This window comes from Sus scrofa, chromosome 12, assembly GCF_054392235.1.
Source record: "Sus scrofa isolate SSC_HxYL_T2T_F1_AM1 chromosome 12, Sscrofa_HxYL_maternal_Yorkshire_Landrace_v2.0, whole genome shotgun sequence".
NCBI lineage: Eukaryota > Metazoa > Chordata > Mammalia > Artiodactyla > Suidae > Sus > Sus scrofa.
The window spans coordinates 21682884-21705320 of NC_139394.1; the positions used below are offsets into that span (position 1 = coordinate 21682884).

At 43.6% G+C, this 22437-nt stretch overlaps 4 protein-coding genes across 4 annotated transcripts; all 4 read left to right on the top strand.

The window, feature by feature from the left end:
- The first annotated feature begins 1150 nt into the window (after nt 1-1150).
- On the top strand, nt 1151-1842 carry LOC106504189 (keratin-associated protein 2-2). Its single transcript, XM_021067008.2, has one exon. It carries the CDS (start codon nt 1215-1217, stop codon nt 1566-1568), a length of 354 nt encoding a protein of 117 aa, XP_020922667.1. The 5' UTR covers nt 1151-1214; the 3' UTR covers nt 1569-1842.
- A 7686-nt stretch (nt 1843-9528) lies between these two features.
- Nucleotides 9529-10198, top strand: LOC100518930 (keratin-associated protein 2-2). Its single transcript, XM_021067007.2, has one exon. It carries the CDS (start codon nt 9593-9595, stop codon nt 9944-9946), a length of 354 nt encoding a protein of 117 aa, XP_020922666.1. The 5' UTR covers nt 9529-9592; the 3' UTR covers nt 9947-10198.
- A 4608-nt stretch (nt 10199-14806) lies between these two features.
- On the top strand, nt 14807-15657 carry LOC100523088 (keratin-associated protein 9-3). The gene has a single exon (XM_005668845.4). The coding sequence runs from the start codon at nt 14853-14855 to the stop codon at nt 15345-15347; it is 495 nt and encodes a 164-aa protein (XP_005668902.3). The 5' UTR covers nt 14807-14852; the 3' UTR covers nt 15348-15657.
- A 4717-nt stretch (nt 15658-20374) lies between these two features.
- Nucleotides 20375-21389, top strand: LOC100523275 (keratin, high-sulfur matrix protein, B2A). The gene has a single exon (XM_003131478.6). It carries the CDS (start codon nt 20422-20424, stop codon nt 20959-20961), a length of 540 nt encoding a protein of 179 aa, XP_003131526.4. The 5' UTR covers nt 20375-20421; the 3' UTR covers nt 20962-21389.
- The last annotated feature ends 1048 nt before the right edge of the window (nt 21390-22437 follow it).

Here is a 22437-nt window from a genome sequence, read left to right on the forward strand (position 1 = left end):
CTAAAGTTTCTAATTTATACTCCCCCACCAGTATAAATAGGTAGCCTGTGTCTCATAGGATTTTTATGAAGAATAAATTAATACATGTATTTCTTTTTGCATAATGCTTCAAATGTAGTTAGAACTCCATGATTCTGGCTATCATGAAGGTACTAAGTCATAAATAAATAGTAAAATTCACCATGGTTTGGAAAGATACAACTACGGAAATTAACGGCCATGTATCTAAGACAAAAAAAAAAAAAGCCAAACTCATATTAACAGAGAGTAGAACGGTGTTTTCCAGAGGCTGGGTTTATATTCCACATTTTACACATAAGGTAACAGAACTGATTTGCCTAAGGTCACAGACCTGGTTGGGTTGGAGCCAATAATTATGGGCTGTGAAGGGAAAAAGAGATTTGATTTCTTTTTAAAGTTACTATGGTGGTTTCCACCGGGAAGAGGAGGTCTTGGGGAGTTGCTTCATGGATGCAGAATTTCAGTTTTGCAGGATGAAAAGAGTTCTGGGGATGGATGGTGCTGACGGTGGCACAATATGAAGGTGCTTAACTATCACTGAGCTGCACACACAAACACGGTTAAGACAGTAAGTTTTCCCTTATATGCATTTCACCACAAAGGGGGGGGGGACCCTGCAGATAATAAGAGTTCTACTAAGATGCTTTCTTATAGCTTCCAAAAGTAAACTGGAAATTCTTTTAATGACAAACCATGACTTTTAAAATATCCCTAGAGTAGTTTTCTGAACTCATGCTGCCCAGGAAGCTCAGCAGTGGAAAAGGACACTCACAACTTGGGGAATTCATTTCCACTATTAGGAAGTCACCCTCGGAGCATGACAACTACTCTGCTATCAAAACATGAACAGGCAAAGCCATCGCTGAATTATAGATAATTGGAAACTTTGAAGTTACCCTCATTAAGTTCCTACTTGAGCCATAAATAGCAAAAGACAACGAGTCTTCACTAAATAAGGAAAACAAATGGTCTTTTATGAGTTGCTGAGCATCAGAAAAAAATGTTAGAGAACTTACTGACTTGCCAAACCCAATCGAAAAGAATAAACAAAAATCAGGAATGACCTTGTGTGGTGAGAGTCGTGAGCACCTGGCCAGGGTATATAAAGGGCCCAGGGCAGGAGGAGGACAGTCACACCTGAGAACCCTCCGCTCCTCTCACCAGCTCTACTCGCCTCAGCCCCAGGCACCACCATGACCGGCTCCTGCTGCGCCCAGCCCTGCTGCCAGCGCGACCCCTGCTGCTGCCGCCCCGTGTCCTGCCAGACCACCGTGTGCCGCCCCGTGACCTGCGCGCCCCGCTACACGCGCTCCATCTGCGAGCCCTGCCGCCGCCCTGTCTGCTGCGACCCGTGCAGCCTGCAGGAGGGATGCTGCCGCCCCATCACCTGCTGCCCCTCGTCTTGCCAGGCCGTGGTCTGCCGCCCGTGCTGCTGGGCCACCCCGTGCTGCCGGCCGGTGTCTGTGCAGTCCCCGTGCTGCCGCCCGCCCTGCTGCCAGCCCGCTCCCTGCCGCACTGTCTGCAGGACCTTCCCCTCTTGCTGCTGAGCAGCACATCCCAGGCGGCATCACCACTAAGGTCCCTCCGTAGGTCCCCGGTCCATCCTGCTGTCCCACAGCTTTGCAGCCCAACGATATGGGGTTAGTTGGTTGGTTTTTTGAGAAGCCCACTCCTCGTCTCTTCGAACTTGCTCATAGGGAGAAACCGAAGACACTTTTCAAACTAATTACTGAGAAAGCATATCCTGCCCTCTCAACACCCAGCTTGCCCCTGTATCATGTTGCTGCTTTTCTAATAAACTTAGCACTCCCAGCATAAAAATCATGGTCTTGGTCATTTTTCCTTTCAATAGATTCTATTTTGTCCAGAGATATTCAAAGCAAGATGTGAAAGAATCCTCTTTTTTGAAAAAAAAAAAAAAAAAAAAAAAAAAACTATTGAAGCAGAGTTGATTTACAATGTTGTGCTAATGTCTTTGGCACAGCAGAGTGATTCAGTTATACACACATATATATATGTGTGTGTGTGTGTATACACATTCTTTTTCATATTCTTTTCCATTAAGGTTTATTACAGGATATTGAATACATTATTAGAGGGTATTGAATACAGCAGAACCTTGTCATTTATCTATTTTACATACAGTAATTTGTAGCTGCCATCCCCAAGTCCTGATTTATCCCTCCCTGCCTCCTTTCCCCTTTGATAACCATTCGTTTGTTTTCTTATGTCTGTGAGTCTGTTTCTATTTTATAAATAAGTTCATCTGTGTCATAGTTCAGATTCCATATTGTAATAATCCTCTTCAATTGTTCTTGAAAATAACTTAAGTCTGGGTGGTGTCCTTATTACCACAAATGGCACGTACAGGGAACAGTAGCAGAGTAAGCAAGGGGCACCTGCCTGGCTCTAATATCCTCACCATATAGCGTCACTTGTGCCCAGAGTTCTAGACACATGGCAGGTACCTAAGAAATGTCCCTCAACGGTGGCCAGGAAGGAGTCCGAGTGCTCATTTGCTGAATTCACACATTTTAAGCCCAGTAGGTGAGAGGGGGAAGAACGCTTGGGTGGGCATCTAGCCAGTCACTGTATCTTGAAGCCAAAGAACAAGAAGTAATGAAAGTTCATATAAGTTTCTTACCAATATAATTATAATGCAGTCGTAATCACTGATGTTCAGAAAAGACCCGGGAGGATGCAAGCCCCCCAACCTTAAGCCTTTAAGCCAAACACGTCCTCTTGGTAGGATCGATACGTGTTCCTCTGCCCAGGAACTTGTACTCTCTGACCAAGTACAACTGCCTCCTCTGATAATGCGCTCCCTTCTGTGTGTACAGGTCTCCTTGTGATTCTGAATGTTATTTGCAATGTCAGCTTGTGTAGATATTCAATCTATACTGGCTTTCAAGGGCTGCTCAGCTTTGTGCACAGGAATTGGGCTTTGATGGCATTTTGCAAGCAAACTAATCAATCACTATCCATCTACACATATGTATTGAACATCTATTATGAATAAGACACTGAGTTGACCACCCTGAGGAAATACAAAGGAAGAAAAGCGGGTCCCTGCTGCAAATGATTATAATCTACTCATGGAGATGAGATATACATAAGAAATAAGGCAAGTAGCAGATAATTGAAGCAATATAAATATAAAGGAAGTACCCGAAATGGTTAAACATAGTTAAACAGGGAGCTGCTGTAGAGCACGGAGAACTCTACCCAATATTCTGTGATAATCTATGTGGGAAAAGAATCTGAAAGAAAGTGGATGTGTGTACATGTATAACTGAATCATTTTGTGGCACAGCAGAAATTATCACAACATTGTAAATCAACTATACTTCAATAAAGCCTTAAAAATGCAAAAAAAAAAAAAAGCTGAAGATTGCAAAGCTAATAGGAAACCTCATGCAATTGTCCTGTCATTTTTATTTTTTATTTTTTTGTCCTTTTAGGGCTGCACCAGCAGCACATGGAGGTTCCCAGGTTAGGGGTCCAATTGGAGCTGTAGCTGCTGGCCCACACCACAGCCATAGCAATGCCAGATCCAAGCCATGTCTGTAACCTACCCCACAGCTCACTGCAGTACCGACTGAATCCTTAACCCACTAAGTGAGGCCAAGGATCGAATCTGAGACCTCATAGTCACAAGTCGGATTCGTTTCTGCTGAGCCACAATGGGAACTCCAAATAGAGGAAGCTTTATATCTTCCTTCAAGATATTTTCATTTTATGTTATTAGTGAAACTCTCACTGCATAATCTTATTTAATATGGTGACTGAGCAGAAAACTGGCTGCCGGCCATATCAGATACATTCATCTTTGTTCTAAATTCAAACTTTAGAGTTTATATGGCACCAATGTAACATGACCTATTAAAATATATTTACTAACAAATCCAGAGTTCCTGTCATGGCGAAGGAGAAACAAATCTGACTAGGAACCATGAGGTTGCAAGTTCGATCCTTGGCCTCACTCAGTAGGTTAAGGATCTGATGTTGCCATGAGCTGTGGTATAGTTCACAGAAGCAGCTCAGATCTGGTGTGGCTATGGTGTAGGCTGGTGGCTACAGCTCCAACTGGACCCCTAGCCTGGGAACCTCCATATGCCACGGATGCAGCCTTAAACAACAAAAAGTCCGAACCCCCCCCCCCAAAAAAATACAAGACACTTACTAAGCGCCAGGCACTGTTCTTAGTGCTTGACATTTATGAGCTCATTTTATCCTCACAACAGCCTTGACATATTTCTATTATTAGCCCTCAAGGCTCAAGGACACATAGTAAGTGGCAAAATTTTCAATGAGTGTTGTCTGGTTTCAGGATAAGTGGCTTTAGAAAATAGCATATGACTTGCCACCAGTGTCAAATCATAGAGCTCAGTGACATGAATTATTCAGACATGACCCATGTATTTTCTTCCTGGAAATGAAACTTGGTTATGGAGTAGGATGAGTATCTTAGACTGAATAAGCACCAGCATTGCTTACTGAAGCACTTGTGGCTATTTTGGGGGCTATTTGTAAAGAGGAAGGAAAAATCTTTTAAGAATAATTTTGGATTAGAAGTATTTGGAGTAGAGAAATTAGTCTTCTTAACTGAGGTTATCCTCCAAAGAGGTTCTCTTTGCACAAAATATGATCATTATGAAGACACCCCACCCCCAGCATTGGGAAACACTGATTAAGAGATGATGTGCCTTCAAATGAACCTATCTACAGAAAAAAAAAAATCAAAAACAAAAACTCATGGACATGGAGAAAAGACTTGTGGTTGCTAAGGTGGGGTGGGGGAGGGAATGGGATGGACTGGGAGTTTGGGGTTGGTAGATGCAAACTATTGCATTTAGAGTGGGTAAGCAATGAGATCCTGCTGTATAGAATAAGGAACTATATCTAGCCACTTGTGATGGAAAATGATGGAGGATAATGTGAGAAAAAGAATATATATATATATATATATATATATATATATGTATCTGGATCGGGTTGCTGTACAGCAACAGAACATTGTGAATCAACTACAACAAAACAATTTTAAAAAGCTATTTCATATAAAAAAAGAGACAATCTGACTTGAGCAAATCATAAGCAACAAAAGCAAAAATCAACAAGTGGGACTCTCAAACTACAAAGCATCTACACAGCAAAAGAAATGACCAACAAAATGAAAAGGCAACCTACCAAATGGGAAAAAATATTCTCAAACTATATCTGATAAGCAGTTAATATCCAAAGAATATAAGGAACTCCTACAACTAAACAGCAACAAAACAAAAAACCAATTCACTTTAAAAATATCAGAGGATTGGCGTTCCCATCATGGCTCAGTGGAAATGAATCTGACTAGTATCCATGAGGACGCAGGTTCGATCCCTGGCCTCCAGTTTGATCCCTGGCTGTGGTGTAGGTCACAGATGCGGCTCAGATCCTGCATTGCTGTGTCTGTGGTGTAGACTGGCTGCTATAGCTATGATTAGACCCCTAGCTTGGGAACCTCCATATGCTGAGATGCAGCCCTAAAAAGACAAAAAAAAAAAAAAAGAGAGAGAGAGATAGAAGAAAAAATAAAAAGAATAATGATTAAAAAAAAAAAAGAAATATCAGATTTGTAGACTTTTTTTTTCAAAGAAGACATAGGGGTGGTCAAGAAGCATAGGAAAAGGTGTTCAGCATCATTAATCACCAGGGAAATGCAAATCAAAACCATAATGTGATAGCACCTCACACCTCTTAAAATGGATATTATCAAAAAGACGAGATAATAAATGTTGGAAAGGATGTGGAGAAAAGGGAATTGTCCTACATGTTGGTGGGAATGTATATTGGTACAACCACTATACATGCACCCCAATCTTCATTGCAGCACTATTTACAATAGCCAAGACATGGAAGCATCCTAAATGTCCATCTACAGAGGAATGGATAAAGAAACTGTGGTACATATATACAATGGAATATTACTCAGCCATAAAAAAGAATGAAATCATGTCATTTGCAGACAAGAATGGACCTAGAGATTATTATGCTTTAGCATAATTATACTTCATTTATGAAGTATGTCAGACAGAGAAAGACAAATATCATGTGTTACCATTTATACGTGGAATCTAAGGAGGGATATAAGTGAACTTATTTATAAACAGAAATAGACTCACAGACTTTGAAAACAAACTTAGACTTACCAAAGAGAAAAGGTAGGGGGTGGGGAGGCATGGATTGGGAGTGTGGGATTGGCATATGCACTCTCTTGTCTAGGGAATGGATGAAGCTTGGTACACTGTTGGTAGGGATGTAAATTGGTATGGCTACTAAGGAATATATGGAAGGTCTTCAAAAAATTAAAAATAGAACTACCCTATGATCTAGCAATCCCACTGAAAGGAGATGAAATCATTATTTCTAAAAGCTATCTGCCCTCCCGTGTTCATTACAGCGTTGTGCATAACAGGCAAGACATTGAAACAACATAAATGTCCCAACACAGATGAACGGACAAATAAAATGTTTTCTATATATAATTTAGCCATCCGAAGAAGCCTCTGGGACAACATGGATGGACCTTGAAGGCATTAGGCTAAATGAAGTAAGTCAGAAAGAGAAAGACAAATATTGTATGACCTCCCTTATAGGTGGAATCAAAAATATCAAACTCAGAGTAACGGAGTAGAAAGGGCCTGAGGGGTAGGAGAGACGGGGAGATGCTGGCCAAAGGATAAAAACTTTCAGTTATAAGATGAATACATTCTGATGTAGGTCATGGTGACTCTAGGAAATAATACTGCAGTTGACCTTGCACGCTTGGGGGTTGGGGCCCTGATCCTCTGCACAGTCAAAACTCTGAGTATAACTTAGACTCTATCCTCCATGGTCAAGGCTCCATTTCCATGGTTCCTCTCTATTTGCATTCCCTCCATATCTATGATGACACCAACCACTGTCTGTGTGGTACCGGAGCATTTACTATTGAAAAAAATCTGCCTATAAGTGAAAAAATATCTGCTGATAAGTGGGTTCATGCAGTTCAAACCCATGCTGTTCAAGGGTCAGCTGTATACTGTATACTTGAAACGTGCTATGAGAATAGATTTTTAATGCTCTCATCATAACAACAACAAAAGGATAATTAATTCAGGCGAGGGACATATTAACTAACCTTATTGTGGTCAACATTTTGCCATGTATTAACCTGACCAAGCACACCTTAAACATTACCCACCATGCTATGTCAATTATGTCTCAATGAAGCTGGGAAAAAGGGAAAAAAGAGCAGAAGATACAAGCTTTTATTTAGGTTCTGGTTTCTGCTTTGAAAAAAATCATGAGGGAGTTCCTGCGGCGGCACAGTGGAAATGAATCTGACTAGGATCCATGAGAATGAGGGTTTGATCCCTGGCCTCGCTCAGTGGGTTAAGGATCCGGCGTTGCCGTGAGCTGTGGTATAGGTCGAAGAGGTGGCTCAGATTCTGCACTGCAGCGGCTCTGTTCGTAGGCTGGCAGCGGCAGCTCTGATTTGACCTGTAGCCTGGGAACTACCATATGCCCTAAAAAGCAAAAAAAAAAAAAAAAAAGAAAAGAAAAAAGAAAAAAAATCACGAGTGTCCATGGACCACAGAGAGACAGAGTTAAGAGTCTTCCTCAATGAGGTTCTGCTTTATTTCTTCCTCCTCTGTTTCCCCAGTTGTGACTCTATGTTCAGTCAATTTACATGACTTTAAAGTTTTGAAATTATGTTTGAAATTCCGTTGAGGGAGCTTTAGCTTCTGGGGCCTGCAGCACATTCTTTTAAATAATGCGAATGATTCTAAAGTGATCCAAACGCTGGTCTGGTGAATAATCAGGAGAGTAAAGCTGAAAGAAGGAGACCATTTCTGTTTCCCCCAGGCAATTCCTCAACTGCCCGTGGCAATGATGCCCAAGGAAGCCTGTCCAGCAGTCACACTTCCAGCTGTGCCATCACGGAACAGCTGCATAGCCTCTCCACCCACCCCTCTCTGCACAGGGTATATGTTTTCCATGTTTGTTGGAAAAAACCTCCATCCTGTCATTTTCTGGTTGGAGCATCCATGTCAAGAGATACGAAGAAAAAAAAAAAAATTCTCATTACATGATTCTTTACAAGGAAGGCAAGTTAAAAAAAAAAAAAAGTCATGCCTTGGAGATATAATCAGCACTCTGTGACCAGAAAGGCCAGAATTGCCACAACCTGAACTGGAAAAAAAGAAAAGAAAAAAAAAAAAAATGAAACGGAGAGCAGTCTTGGATTTTTTAATTCTAATACTTAACTTGGTTTATAAAAGTAAATTTTTTCTTTTCCAATACAAGCATATGAGCTGCGGGCTTATTCAGGGCATGTACATTTCATTTATCAGGTTGAAACTGAAAACACCTCTGACTCGAACCTAGGGAGAACCCCGATTGGGACTTGAACCCGGGGTTTTTTAAATTAGAATCACTCACCCAGTGTCTGGACTTAACTGAGGTTCAGGTTCTTTGTGGTTCGGCCCAGAAGGAATTCAGTAAGAGAGAATATGATAGGCGAGAGATAGATTTATTAAGATAGGACGCCTGTGAGACAGACAAGCAGGCAGGCTAGGAAGCTCTGCCCGGAGGATGAGGTGGGCTACATTTTTATAATCCAAGGAAAGAGGGGAGGGAGAAAAGAGCTCCCTTGGCACCTGGTAAGACGTCAGACTAGGACTGTCAAGCCGCTTATTCAAATCAGCAGAAAGGTGGTGGCATATGCTAAAATATGTTGAATCGGCTCTGGATTCCATATATGAGGGTCCCCTACTCTGGAATGTCATCTTTCTCTTAAACTCCTGTCCTTGGTCCTAAGGATCATTATCTTGTGAACTTGAATACAGGTCTCATTTTATCTTTTACTTAATGTCCTGAGGCCTATCTCGTGCTTTTATTTATGGTTTTATAGTGAAGCAAGCCTGCTTCATTCCACCACGTTCTGCTGGCTTTCTTGAGGGACCATGAACTTACATTGGTCTCCCCAAGGTCCCTAAGTTTCCCTGTCTATGGTCCCCTTCTGGGACTTCTACAAGACCTGTGTAACTATCCTATGCCACCCCATTCAAAGCGATATCCACACCCGTCTGACTCGCAGGTAGGCTTTTCAGGGGATTTTTGGGGGTGATGGATAGGAAGTAGTCAGGGCTCTAGAAACCCCCTTGTGTGTAATTTCTGCAAATACTGCAGCTCATGTAGGACCATTTTGGCCAGGGTTTGTCACACGCCATCTACTCAAAATAAGCATCAAGAGCTGTCATCACCCCCAAATGGCCCCAAATACTTAGATTTTGATGATGAACGGCATGAATACATTCATAGGGAGGAAGCAGAAAATGTGCTTTAACGAGACCATGAGTATGTCACCAGCAATGCAGCCACGAGTCAAAACAAGTTTCTACTTAATTGGCCAAAAGATAAACAAGAGGGGTTCATGAGCACCGGGCCAGGTATATAAAGGGCCTGGGGCAGGAGGAGGACAGTCACACCTGAGAACCCTCCGCTCCTCTCACCAGCTCCACACGACTCAGCCCCAGGCACCACCATGACCGGCTCCTGCTGCGCCCAGCCCTGCTGCCAGCGCGACCCCTGCTGCTGCCGCCCCGTGTCCTGCCAGACCACCGTGTGCCGCCCCGTGACCTGCGCGCCCCGCTACACGCGCTCCATCTGCGAGCCCTGCCGCCGCCCTGTCTGCTGCGACCCGTGCAGCCTGCAGGAGGGATGCTGCCGCCCCATCACCTGCTGCCCCTCGTCTTGCCAGGCCGTGGTCTGCCGCCCGTGCTGCTGGGCCACCCCGTGCTGCCGGCCGGTGTCTGTGCAGTCCCCGTGCTGCCGCCCGCCCTGCTGCCAGCCCGCCCCCTGCCGCACTGTCTGCAGGACCTTCCCCTCTTGCTGCTGAGCCACGCACGGACTGCCAGGAGCAAACAACCAACCTTCTGAAAAAGTTCTACTCTCATTTCTCTACCTGACAAACTTCTTGCCCTGAACCATCAAGACCCCAAATCAACCAGGAGTTGAAAAGGATCCAGATTCACCCATTAAGCCTTGGGCTGTTCTCAAGGAACAGCAACAACTTCTTCTTCCCCTCTGAGATCTTAAGTCTTGCAGCATGATCGTTTTCTAATAAACTTCTCTTTTTTTGGCCTGGCAACCACAGCTTTGGTTTTACTTATTTATTCTCATTTTTTTTTTTTCATTAAACGTAGACCTAATAAAAATGCACTGATTGTCTACCATCTGTGAGCCATAGACTGTATGGTACACAACAGAATTTAAAATTGAGTTTAAAATGTTCCCCTGTCCAAGAAACTCCTAGGGAGATGAATCAAATTCACAACAACTCACCTACAGATCAGAGTATGGAGGGAGTTCCCACCGTGGCTCAGCAGAAACGAATCTGGACGAGTATCCATGAGGACGCAGGTTCCATCCCTGGCCTTCCTCAGTGGGTTAAGGATCCAGCATTGCTGTGAGCTGTGGTGTAGGTCACAGATGCAGCTCAGATCTTGTGTTACTGTGGCTGTGGTGTAGGTCTCAAATGCAGCTCGGATCTCGTGTTACTGTGGCTGTGGTGTAGGCCGACAGCTACAGCTCTGATTCCACCCCTAGCGTGGGAACCTCCATATGCTGTGGCTGTGGCTCTAAAAAGACCAAAAAAAAAAAAAAAAAAATTAGAGTATGGAAAAAAAATACAACACATGGTCTGGTGTCCACAGAGAAGTTGCTATTCATTGGGGAGAACAAAAAAGATTGAAAGAAGCTAACAGTTCATGGGGCTTAAGATTAAATGTGCAGATTTGTTGGGAAGACGGCATTCTTAATCATGGAAATGGTATGCACAAACGTACATGGAGTTGTTCAGAGATCGTTTGACTGGGAGCCCTGGGTACATGTAGACTAATAATGAAAGATGAATTTGGAAATTTTGTGTACTTTGAATACTAGCCAAAGGAGGATGCCCTTAATGCAAAAATATAAGCACCAAAGAACTGTTGGCACACTTGGGGCAGAGGAATGCATAACAAGACTTGGGCATAAGGATGATTCTTCTGGTAGCTGCTTATAAAAATAAAAGGCCAAAGGCTAGACCTATAATGACTATACAGTAACAAACCAAGAGGCCATTATCCTGGTCCAACTGATAGCCTGTGAGAGTTAACTTAGATGATGACCATGGAATAAAGAAGACACAAAGAATATGGCAGACATAGAAACCTAGAGGGAGTATTAAATCATCTGAAGGTAGGAAACAGGAATTAATTAGGGATAAAATCATGGGGTACTAAAGGATTATTAGAAGGCAAGACCCAATCTGTCTGCCTCCTATCTTGCTCTAGTGCACAAATCAGCATGGTATTGCCACTCTATAGGAATTCTTCTGGCCAGAGATGCTTAAAAGAATTTTTTTTTTTAATTTTATTTTCCCACTGTACAGCAAGGGGGTCAGGTTATCCTTACATGTATACGTTACAATTACAGTTTTTCCCCCACCATTTCTTCTGTTGCAACATGAGTATCTAGACATAGTTCTCAATGCTATTCAGCGGGATCTCCTTGTAAATCTATTCTAGGTTGTGACTGATAAGCCCAAGCTCCCGATCCCTCCCACTCCCTCCCCCTCCCATCAGGCAACCACAAGTCTCTTCTCCAAGTCCATGATTTTCTTTTCTGAGGAGATGTTCATTTGTGCTGGATATTAGATTCCAGTTATAAGTGATATCATATGGTATTTGTCTTTGTCTTTCTGGCTCATTTCACTCAGTATGAGATTCTCGAGTTCCATCCATGTTGCTGCAAATGGCATGATGTCATCCTTTTTTATGGCTGAGTAGTATTCCATCGTGTATATATACCACATCTTCCGAATCCAATCCTCTGTCGATGGACATTTGGATTGTTTCCATGTCCTGGCTATTGTGAATAGTGCTGCAATGAACATGCGGGTGCATGTGTCTCTTTTAAGTAGAGCTTTGTCTGGATAGATGCCCAAGAGTGGGATTGCAGGGTCATATGGAAGGTCTATGTATAGATTTCTAACGTATCTCCAAACTGTTCTCCATAGTGGCTGTACCAGTTTACATTCCCACCAACAGTGCAGGAGGGTTCCCTTTTCTCCACAGCCCCTCCAGCACTTGTTATTTGTGGATTTATTAAGGATGGCCATTCTGACTGGTGTGAGGTGGTATCTCATGGTAGTTTTGATTTGCATTTCTCTTATAATCAGCGATGTGGAGCATTTTTTCATGTGTTTGTTGGCCATCTGTATATCTTCTTTGGAGAAATGTCTATTCAGGTCTTTTGCCCATTTTTCCATTGATTGATTGGTTTTTTTGCTGTTGAGTTGTATAAGTTGCTTATATATTCTAGAACACACCCTCACACCATGCACAAAAATAAACTCCAAATGGCTGAAAGACTTAAATATACGACAGGACACCATCAAACTCCTAGAAGAAAACATAGGCAAAACACTCTCTGACATCAACATCATGAATATTTTCTCAGGTCAGTCTCCCAAAGCAATAGAAATTAGAGCAAAAATAAACCCATGGGACCTCATCAAACTGAAAAGCTTTTGCACAGCAAAGGAAACCCAAAAGAAAACAAAAAGACAACTTACAGAATGGGAGAAAATAGTTTCAAATGATGCAACTGACAAGGGCTTAATCTCTAGAATTTTAAAAAATCTACGCTGACTTGCTGTGCATTTGAAACCATAGCTCTATAGTGTATTCTGCCACCACTGATATTTCTACTCTTGAGCTATTATAAAATGTTAGGGGAAAAAGCACAGAAAACAATGAGTTTTGCTGATTTCTATTGATCTTGGAAGGCAGTGGGTTATAAATACAACAAACTGATCTAGGAATGAGGGCTAGGTGTTTTATACCCAGCTTTTCTAGCTGCATACTGGCTGTGAGAATGGAGCAAGTCACTTACATCTCCAAAGTGCAGCCAATCCCAGGCTCAAGAGTATTCTAACATCAGCTGCTGCAAAGAGGAAATTAAAATTGTAGTCCACACCACAATACCAATGTTCCAATTTAAAACTTTGAGACCGAATGATTCTGTTTCCCTCTTTTTGACAATAAATCTGGCCTACGGGTACCATGCTGATTTGTGCACTAGAGCAAGATAGGAGGCAGGCAGATTGGGTCTTGCCTTCTAATAATCCTTTAGTACCCCATGCTTACTAAGATTTAATAAACATGCGCTATTTATAAAAAAAGAATGATGTCAGTTTCTACACCTATGAAATTAAATTGTTGGGCAAGATGGTTTATTAAGTTTTTGATCTCTAACATTTGGTGACTACCCTAACCATCTTTCAACTTCATACCTGTAGTCATGGTTACCATCTGACATGAATGTCTTTATTGGACACTGGCATGAATCACACTGTAATATAATTCTATCACTGTCCAAACCAATCCCTCTACCTCATAAAAGCTAACTATGAACTTCTATTTATGCTTGGAAGGCAAGAATAAACCTACACAAGTAGAAATAATGTTTTCTTTTGGCCACTACTTTTTTCATTTTCTCCCACATAACCCTAAACTTCTACACGAAAATCACCTTCTTTTCTTTAACAACCACCAGGAATTGTTTCAATTTTTATTTTGTTGAAATTTATCTTAATCTCTTTGCACTTACGCTTATTGAATTATATTTGTTCCTCCATTCCCTAACCTACCTATAAGACTATGATTGGAAAAGGTATTTCATAATTCCTACTTTTTCTTTGATTGGTTCCCCTCCATAAATTCAGTTGTCATGATCTTTGGTCTAGTGTCATTCTTTCATAGGAAATAAGTTGTAGTTACATAAAATGACATAAATTGAAAATGAGGAGTTCCCTGGTGGCTTAGCAGTTAAGGACCCAGCATTGTCATTGCTGTGGCTTGGGTTTGATCTTTCGCCTGGGAACTTCCACATGCTTTGGGCGTGACCAAAAAAAAAAAGAAAAAGAAAAAGAATCCCACCTTTAAGAAATAAATGTCCAGATAATTCATACAGCAGTGTCTTTTTATCCTTCATAAGAAATGTCAGTTATACCTAAAATTTCTTATGATTTTCCCCTAATTTCTGGATATGAATTTTAGCTCTTCTTTTAAATTTGTGCTAACAAAATATCCACAGTAAATTGGAATGGAACAGATTTTGTTTCATATACCCTCCTCAGTGATAAATGTTTCTTCATTTATCATGTCTGAATGTGTGAAGTGCAAGAGAGAGCACAGAAATTGGAAAGATCTAATTTCTGGAAAGATCTATGAACTCCTATGAATGCAGAGTTTATCAGAGTTTCTATCTGGCTGATTGTAGAAACTGTAATCTTAATGATCTAAAAAGATGGAGAGATAGGTTTACATGAAGGAAAATTCATGGTTCATAATTTTATCCTGGAGACTAGGAGTTAGTTAGGTGAATATGACCCCTAAGTCACATTGTCTAATGAGTGACAAGCGATGTGATCATAAGCACAAAACAGAGGCTGAGGCTTGAGAAATTACAGCATTGTTTGAAAACAAAACATGACTATTTCCACCAAGGACAAACACATTTGGTGAGTATTAGTTGAGCAATAAGGAAAAACCAATTTGGAAATATATTTAAAATAACACAGTATTTGATCAATCAGAGGGTCCTGGAAAAGCTTGTTTAAAGAGTAAGGAGATAAAAATGCTGTCTGTCACAAACACAGGAACTGGCCAAGGCCTATAAAAGGCCCGAGTGGAACAAGCAGATCTCAATCAGAAACGTCTGCAAGCACCACAACTCTCAGCCCAGCTCCTGACACCATGTGCTGTTCCACGAGCTTCTGTGGATTTCCCATCTGCTCCACCGGTGGGACCTGTGGCTCCAGCTGCTGCCAGCCAAGCTGCTCCCAGACTAGCTGCTGCCCATCAACCTGTAGCCAGACCAGCTGCTGCCAGCCACCCTGCGTCCAGACCAGCTGCTGCCAGCCAACCTGCGTCCAGACCAGCTGCTGCCAGACCAGTGGCTGCGAGATCGGCAGTGGCATTGGCGGTGGCATTGGCGGTGGCATTGGCTCTGGCCAGGAGGGTAGCAGTGGAGCTCGGAGCTACCGCATCAGGTGGTGCCGCCCTGACTGCCGCGTGGAGGGCACCGTCCTGCCACCTTGCTGCGTGGTGAGCTGCACGCCCCCCACCTGCTGCCAGCTGCACCACGCCCAGGCGTCCTGCTGCCGCCCCTCCTACTGTGGGCAGTCCTGCTGCCTGCCAGCCTGCTGCTGCCAGTGCTCTGAGCCCACCTGCTGTGAGCCCACCTGCTAAAAACCTCTTCTGCCTAGAATCTTAAGCAAATCGGCCCTTCAATATTAGCCAGTGCAGAGACCCAACACACTTCTGAGCTCTAACAGCCATAGCCCAGCCTGCAACCTTGTGTCACATGGCTATGATATTTCCCTAAGATGGATATTGATTTATAAGAGAGGATCAAAAATATTTCATAGACCTGGATATCAATAGAAGCCCTACCATGTGAAAAGAGATGTCTTAATACTTTACTGTAATTATCACCGGGAATATTTCAACAGCTCATTGGTTTTGGATTTAATAAAACTTTTCATTCTTCAGAGATGAAGTCGTTGTTGCAGCTTTCTTTCCTTTGGTATTTTTTACCGATACTGGGGTACTAGGATTTTTTAAAATGCCAATAAATGTGGCACAGCACTATGGTTTTTCTTTACTGTTGGGCTTTAAATAGTGGCCTTTAAAAGGTAGTTTACTTTGTTTTGTCATTAAATAGTCCAATATTCTGCAGCCATATATGTGATGAAAAGAATACATCACTATTTAGAAACTATGTCCCCAAATCCTCACACACGGAAATTGATGGGTCGGGGGTTCCAGAAGACTGGTTACGAAAAGGAATTGTATGTCATTTAGCTTCTTGAGCTGTTGCCAAATCTATTTAGTTCATTCCTACATGACTCTGCAGACAATTCTTTCAGCCATCAAGGGTATAAAAGGGTAATACATAATTGGAAAGACAGTTATTAACATAAGGTGCAGGAGTTCCCATCGTGGCTCAGCAGAAATGAATCTGACTAGTATCCATGAGGACGCAAGTTTGACCCCTTGGCCTTGCTCGGTGGGTCGGGGATCCGGCGTTGCCTGAGCTGTGGTGTAGGTCACAGATGTGGCTTGGATCTGGTGTTGCTGTGGCTCCAGTTGTAGGCTGGCTACAGTCCCGATTCGACCCCTAGCTTGCAAACCTCCATATGCCGTGGGTGTGGCCATAGAAAAAAAAATAAGGTACAAAGGCATCTGAGTTCTGGTCCCCACTTTGTAACCCGAAATCCATGAACTCCTGGGCAAGTCCCTGCCCTGCCTGGACACTCGTTTCTAACCTGGAAAGTGAGAGAGTTGAGTTTTATTACTCGCAGTGTCCTTCCAGGCACAGATCATTTTCTAAAGAGGTGGCGCACCGACAATTAGTCCCTTCAGATGCCCAAAGGGGAGAAAATATTCAATGGTTAAACAATGCTGTATGCACTGTCACCATTTTTTTTTCTTTTTTTGCCTTTTTCCAGGGCCTCACCCTCGGCATATGGAGGTTCCCAGGCTAGGGGTCTAATCGGAGATGTAGCCGCCAGCCTACACCACAGCCACAGCAACTTGGGATCCAAGCTGCGTCTACAACCCACAGCACAGCTCACGGCAACGCCGGATCCTTAACCCACTGATCAAGGCCAGGGATCGAACCCGAAACCTCATGGTTCTAGTCAGATTCGTTAACCCCTGAGCCACGACGGGAACTCTGTCACCATCTTGGAGGTTTATGCAGCACATTGGAATAGAAAGGGGACTGAGACGTCCTGTAATAAAGGAACTTCTATAACCGTCACTCCCCAAACGATTTCACCATGGAATCCTCTCTGCCTTTCTTAGCAACTAACATTAGCATCACCAGCGAATATGCTGTCAGGTTCCACTGGTTATTACCTGCCCACATTTGTTGTTAATGCTAAGGTTGCTCAAAATACACTTTGAAAAATGAGGGAAGCGGGGCCCATTGTGGCTCAGTGGTAACAAGCTCAACTAGTATCCAGGAGGATGCAGGTTTGATCCCTGGCCTCGCTCAGTGGGTTCAGGATCCAGAATTATGGTGAGCTGTGGTATAAGTGGCAGATGTGGCTAGGATCCCGCATTGCTGTGGCTGCGGTGTAGACCGGCAGGTGCGGCTCCGATTCTACCCCTACCCTGGGAACTTCCATACGCCCTGGGTGCGGCCCTAAAAAGCCAAAAGAAAAAGAAAAATCAAGAAGGGGAATTTCTACTACTCTTTTGATGTTTTTATAATACCTGCACAATTCTCTTATGAATTGCAACGTAGAAAATACATGTCCATTACAAGGTTGGGTATGTAAATGGACATGATGTTGGCATCCACTCTCCCCCTTCTTGTTGAATCTCCAGACAGCATTCTAGAAAGAGGCAAGGATGAAATAACAGACACTTAATGGAGCTTCCATTCTAATGGATGAAATCTGTGGTTATAAAATCAAAGTGGTGAATCAATGGCTGGAGGTAGGGAAGAAGAGGAAGGATTCTTAAAAGCTGTTAGATGTTGAGGATTAAATGAGATGACAGGTGAAAGACCCTGTGGTACAGGGTCTTATCGAGCGTTTGCTCAGTAGGTACCACCTGTTTTAACGAACACGAACACAGTACAATGACAGAGACAGGAGGGCCATTACTGGAGCACAGTCTGGGGGCCCCCACCCTGGGTTTCAGAGAGCATTTCTGGAGGAACTGACTCATAGAGAATGGCTTTAATAAATGGCTTGTTCATAAAAAAATTTTTAAAAATTGTTAGATGTTCTTCTGGGGCGATGAAAAAGTTTGGCAGCCGGAGAGAGATGTGATAGTTGCACGACACTGTGAATGCCCTAAATGCCACTCAGTTGTACACTTTATCTTTTAATTTTATTGGAAAGGAAAGGAAAGAAGGAAGATAATAGCTAGGAAGATAAATAGATAGATCCCAGCACTTAGGCTTCTCTGGAAAACCCAAATATACCTTACTCTTGGGTTTTGTTTTGTCGCTCTTTAGGGCCACACCTGCAGCCTGTGGAAGTTCCCAGGCTAGGGGTCTAATGGGAGCCACATCTGCTGCCTACACCACAGCCACAGCAATGCCGGATCCTTAATACACTGAGCGAGACCAGGGATCGAACCGGCCTCCTCATGGATACTGGTGGGGTCCGTAGCCTGCTGAGCCACGGTGGGTTATACCTTACTCTTCATAATTCTCTAAGGGCAACCAAAGACCAGAAACATGAAAATTGAGGTAATTTTTGCCCTGAGGGAGATGTCACACACAGTGCCACAGTGGAAAAGCAAACTAAAAAATGGAAATATGACAGACAAGACTATTATCTCCAGTGCCCTAATCAATATGCATTTCAACTCCTCAAACATTTGAACTTTTTATGGGGAGAAAAATCCGTTTAGCATAAAACTTCTGCTGAATTTTGCTCTGAATTAAATCGCTGCAGAGATCATAATAATGACAGATCCACATATTTCAAACTTCCAAGGTGGGAAAAGTAGCTAATCAAAGCATCTGTGTTACAGATTTGTTTAAGGAGAAGCAGCAATACATTCACAAAGAAACGTACCAAATCGGATGTGGGATTCAAAAAGGCTTAATTCAGACTTAGAGTTATGATCTCAGCTCAAAGCTGGTCGTTCCTGGAAAGGCGCAATGAACACTTGGGGTTCTGGTTTAAACCCCACAAGTGGCATTTTGACTTCTGTTCCCTGCAAGAATCCATACTCCATGGAGACCGGGTCACCTTTCATTGTACCTAAATCAAACCTGCATCTTCACCTTCATCGGCTGCCTCACTGAAATTATGTAAATTCTCCAGCTAATTGGACTGCTTTCTAACCTCTGCAAGAAACTACTCACTGAAGCTCTAATGTCCTATAGTATGCCACCTACTCTGGTACGAATACACTAAGAGTGTGATTTTTCTGCAGTTAAGAATATTTAAATCTGGAGTTCCCATCACGGCTCAGTGGTTAACAAATCCGACTAGGAACCATGAGGTTGCGGGTTCGATCCCTGGCCTCCCTCAGTGGATTAAGGATCCAGCGTTGCCGTGAGCTGTGGTGTAGGTTGCAGATGCGACTTGGGTCTGGCGTTGCTGTGGCTGTGCTGGAGGGTGGCAGCTGTAGCTCTGATTCGACCCTTAGCCTGAGAACCTCCATATGCTGCAGGTATGGCCCTAAAAAGACAAAAGCCACCCCCCCAAAAAAAAAGAATATTTAAATTTAAATCTATAGAAGAGCCTAAGATCAAAGCATAGATGAAGTCATACGTCGAGGAGGGTAACTATTTTTAGGACTTGAGATGTCTTTGAAGTGCGCTTGTATGCAGTTAAAAAAAAATCGCTACCCAACAGTGTTATTACTCACCCTAAGTTCTGCCTGTCTTCCCTTCACTCTAAAAAAAAGTCTAAAAAAGTGGGCAAAGTGGGCACCGCTTTCTTTCACCTGTTGATTTTCCTTCCAACAATTGCTTACCTGGAAAAGAGGGAAGGGACTAGAGTGGATAAAAGGGTTTAGTCTGCAGTCCGATGGTGTGGGTTCCAGAAGCAGGTTCAGACTTGTGGGTGTGACTTTGGACACCCTGTTTGTGTCTGTTTGTGGCTCGGTTTTCTCACATGGATCTTGGGAATGGCAATGACACCTCTCCTATAGAACTGCTGTGATAGTGAAGTGAATTGATAAGTGAAAAATCTCAGAACCTTTGGGGTGCATAAGAAGTGCTCCCAAAAGATTATCAGGAGCAAGTCATTCACCTGTGTCTGAGCCCTCAAGAGAGGACCCCTGCCTGACCAGCCTCACAGTCAAGGCCAAGAGGAGAAAAGCAGAGAATGGACAGCATTTAACACGAGAGGCCGCCTAGCTAGGAAGCAAACCGTCCCGTGAGACCCAAGCGCTCAATTATAAGGGTCAACATTGAGTAATGCTGACACTCAAAGGTGAAGCAATCATCAATTCTTCTTTGGGCAATGAGAAAATTTTAACAAACATATAGAATTAGGGGTTGTGTACCCAATGAATGCGGATGACTATTTGACTATGGTGAAGAATCCTACCCAAAGACCAAATAAAATTAAATTTTAAAAGCTTTTGGAGGTTGAACAAACAACACAGGGACAGGCCAATTACCATTCAGAGACAAGTCCTTTTAAAACAAACAAGGAAAGGATGCTAAGCATTATGTAAACAGCAGGAGGGTCAAGACTTATAAAAGGCCCAACGTGGAAGTCACCGTCAAAACCCAAAAATTCCTCCAAGCAACTCAACTCTCAGCCCAGCTCCTGACACCATGTGCTGTTCCACGAGCTTCTGTGGATTTCCCATCTGCTCCACCGGTGGGACCTGTGGCTCCAGCTGCTGCCAGCCAAGCTGCTCCCAGACTAGCTGCTGCCCATCAACCTGTAGCCAGACCAGCTGCTGCCAGCCACCCTGCGTCCAGACCAGCTGCTGCCAGCCACCCTGCGTCCAGACCAGCTGCTGCCAGCCAACCTGTGTCCAGACCAGCTGCTGCCAGACCAGTGGCTGTGAGATCGGCAGTGGCATTGGTGGTGGCATTGGCGGTGGCATTGGCGGTGGCCAGGAGGGTAGCAGTGGAGCTCGGAGCTACCGCACCAGGTGGTGCCGCCCTGACTGCCGCGTGGAGGGCACCGTCCTGCCACCTTGCTGTGTGGTGAGCTGCACGCCCCCCACCTGCTGCCAGCTGCACCACGCCCAGGCGTCCTGCTGCCGCCCCTCCTACTGTGGGCAGTCCTGCTGCCTGCCAGCCTGCTGCTGCCAGTGCTCTGAGCCCACCTGCTGTGAGCCCACCTGCTCTGAGCCCACCTGCTAAAAACCAGGTGGCAGATTTTCAACTTGAAATTTCAACTTCCAACTCAATCCACGAAGAAATTATCTCCTCAACCACCCCCGAACCACCACCACGTTCTTAAACTTTTATTCAACTTCTTTTGAAGGGTTACCAAATATTTGGACCTCACAGACCTATCTGAGTCCATTCGACACTAGAAAGATCTTGATCTCTATGCTGAGGCTGCTGAAATATCAATTTGACCCCAGAAATGGGAAGACCAGTTGGCCCTGGGTTTGGCCTTCAGCAAGCCTCTTATCTCCATCTCAGTGCTGCCAAGACTGATGAAGAACCATCTGCCCTTCTCAGATGATTTCACCTCCTAAACTCTACAGTCCTGCAACTTGCACTTTCTGTGAAAGGGGACTAGTATACCAAGGTCTAATAAATTATATATCTGGTACAGCAAATATATCTCTTTTTCTTCACTGAGTGTGTTCATGATGTATATATTTCAGAGAAAGTCACACAAAAGATTCTAATTCGGCTTTGATATCCCACTTGGCTCTGCTTATACCATGTTAGCAAATATTAAATCCAGGGTCAATTGATCCCATAAAAATGTACAGCAAAGGTGGTTTACAAAGGCCTTAAAAAATGGTACAGGCTCGGAGTTCCCACTGCAGCTCAACAAGTTAAGAACCTGACATAGTGTCCATGAAGATGCAGGTTGGATCCCTGGCCTTGCTCAGTGGTTTGAGAATCCAGCATTGCCGCAGGCTGCCGGGGTAGGTCACAGATGTGGCTCAGATCCGGTGTTGCTGTGGCTGTGCATAGGCCTGCAGCTGCAGCTCTGATTCGACCCCTGCCCCAGGGTACTTCCATATGCCACAGGTGAGGCCCTAAAAAGAAGGAAAAAAATGGTACAGGCTTTATTATCATATCCTGACCTCACACGATGTTTTCACATCCAGAAACTCAGGAAGGTCAGGACCTTCTGAATCTAGAGCAGAATGTGATTTATCTCTTCAAGTCTGTAAGTGAAATACACTCTTTCACACAATCTTCAGAGATTATTATTCGTGTGTGTGTATTTGTTTCTGTCTTTTTTTTTTTATGGCCACACCCACAGCATATGGAGGTTGCCAGGCTAGGGGTCGAATCTGCCAGCCCACACCACAGCCACAGCAATGCAGGATCCAAGCTGAGTCTGCGACCTACACCAGAGCTCACAGCAACGCCAGATCCTTAACCCACTGAGCAAGGCCAGGGATCGAACTTGCAACCTCATGGTTACCAGTCGGATTCATTTCAGCTGCGCCACAAGGAGAACTCCGTAACGGCGATTAATTATACTAATAAATCACACTCCTTTACATGTCATCTCACGGAGTAAAGTAAGTAAACTCTAGGTTGGGGAAACCTCTAGGAGGAGGTTTTTATACCCCACCCAAAAAATGTTTCCCTAGTTTCTAAACGGGAAGTGAGAATAATAAATATTTTGTTCTGGGAGTTCCC

Excerpts from the sequence above, each read along its gene's own strand:
- LOC106504189 (XM_021067008.2), top strand. The coding sequence starts at position 1,215 with ATGACCGGCTCCTGCTGCGCCCAGCCCTGCTGCCAGCGCGACCCCTGC.
- LOC100518930 (XM_021067007.2), top strand. The coding sequence starts at position 9,593 with ATGACCGGCTCCTGCTGCGCCCAGCCCTGCTGCCAGCGCGACCCCTGC.
- LOC100523088 (XM_005668845.4), top strand. The coding sequence starts at position 14,853 with ATGTGCTGTTCCACGAGCTTCTGTGGATTTCCCATCTGCTCCACCGGT.
- LOC100523275 (XM_003131478.6), top strand. The coding sequence starts at position 20,422 with ATGTGCTGTTCCACGAGCTTCTGTGGATTTCCCATCTGCTCCACCGGT.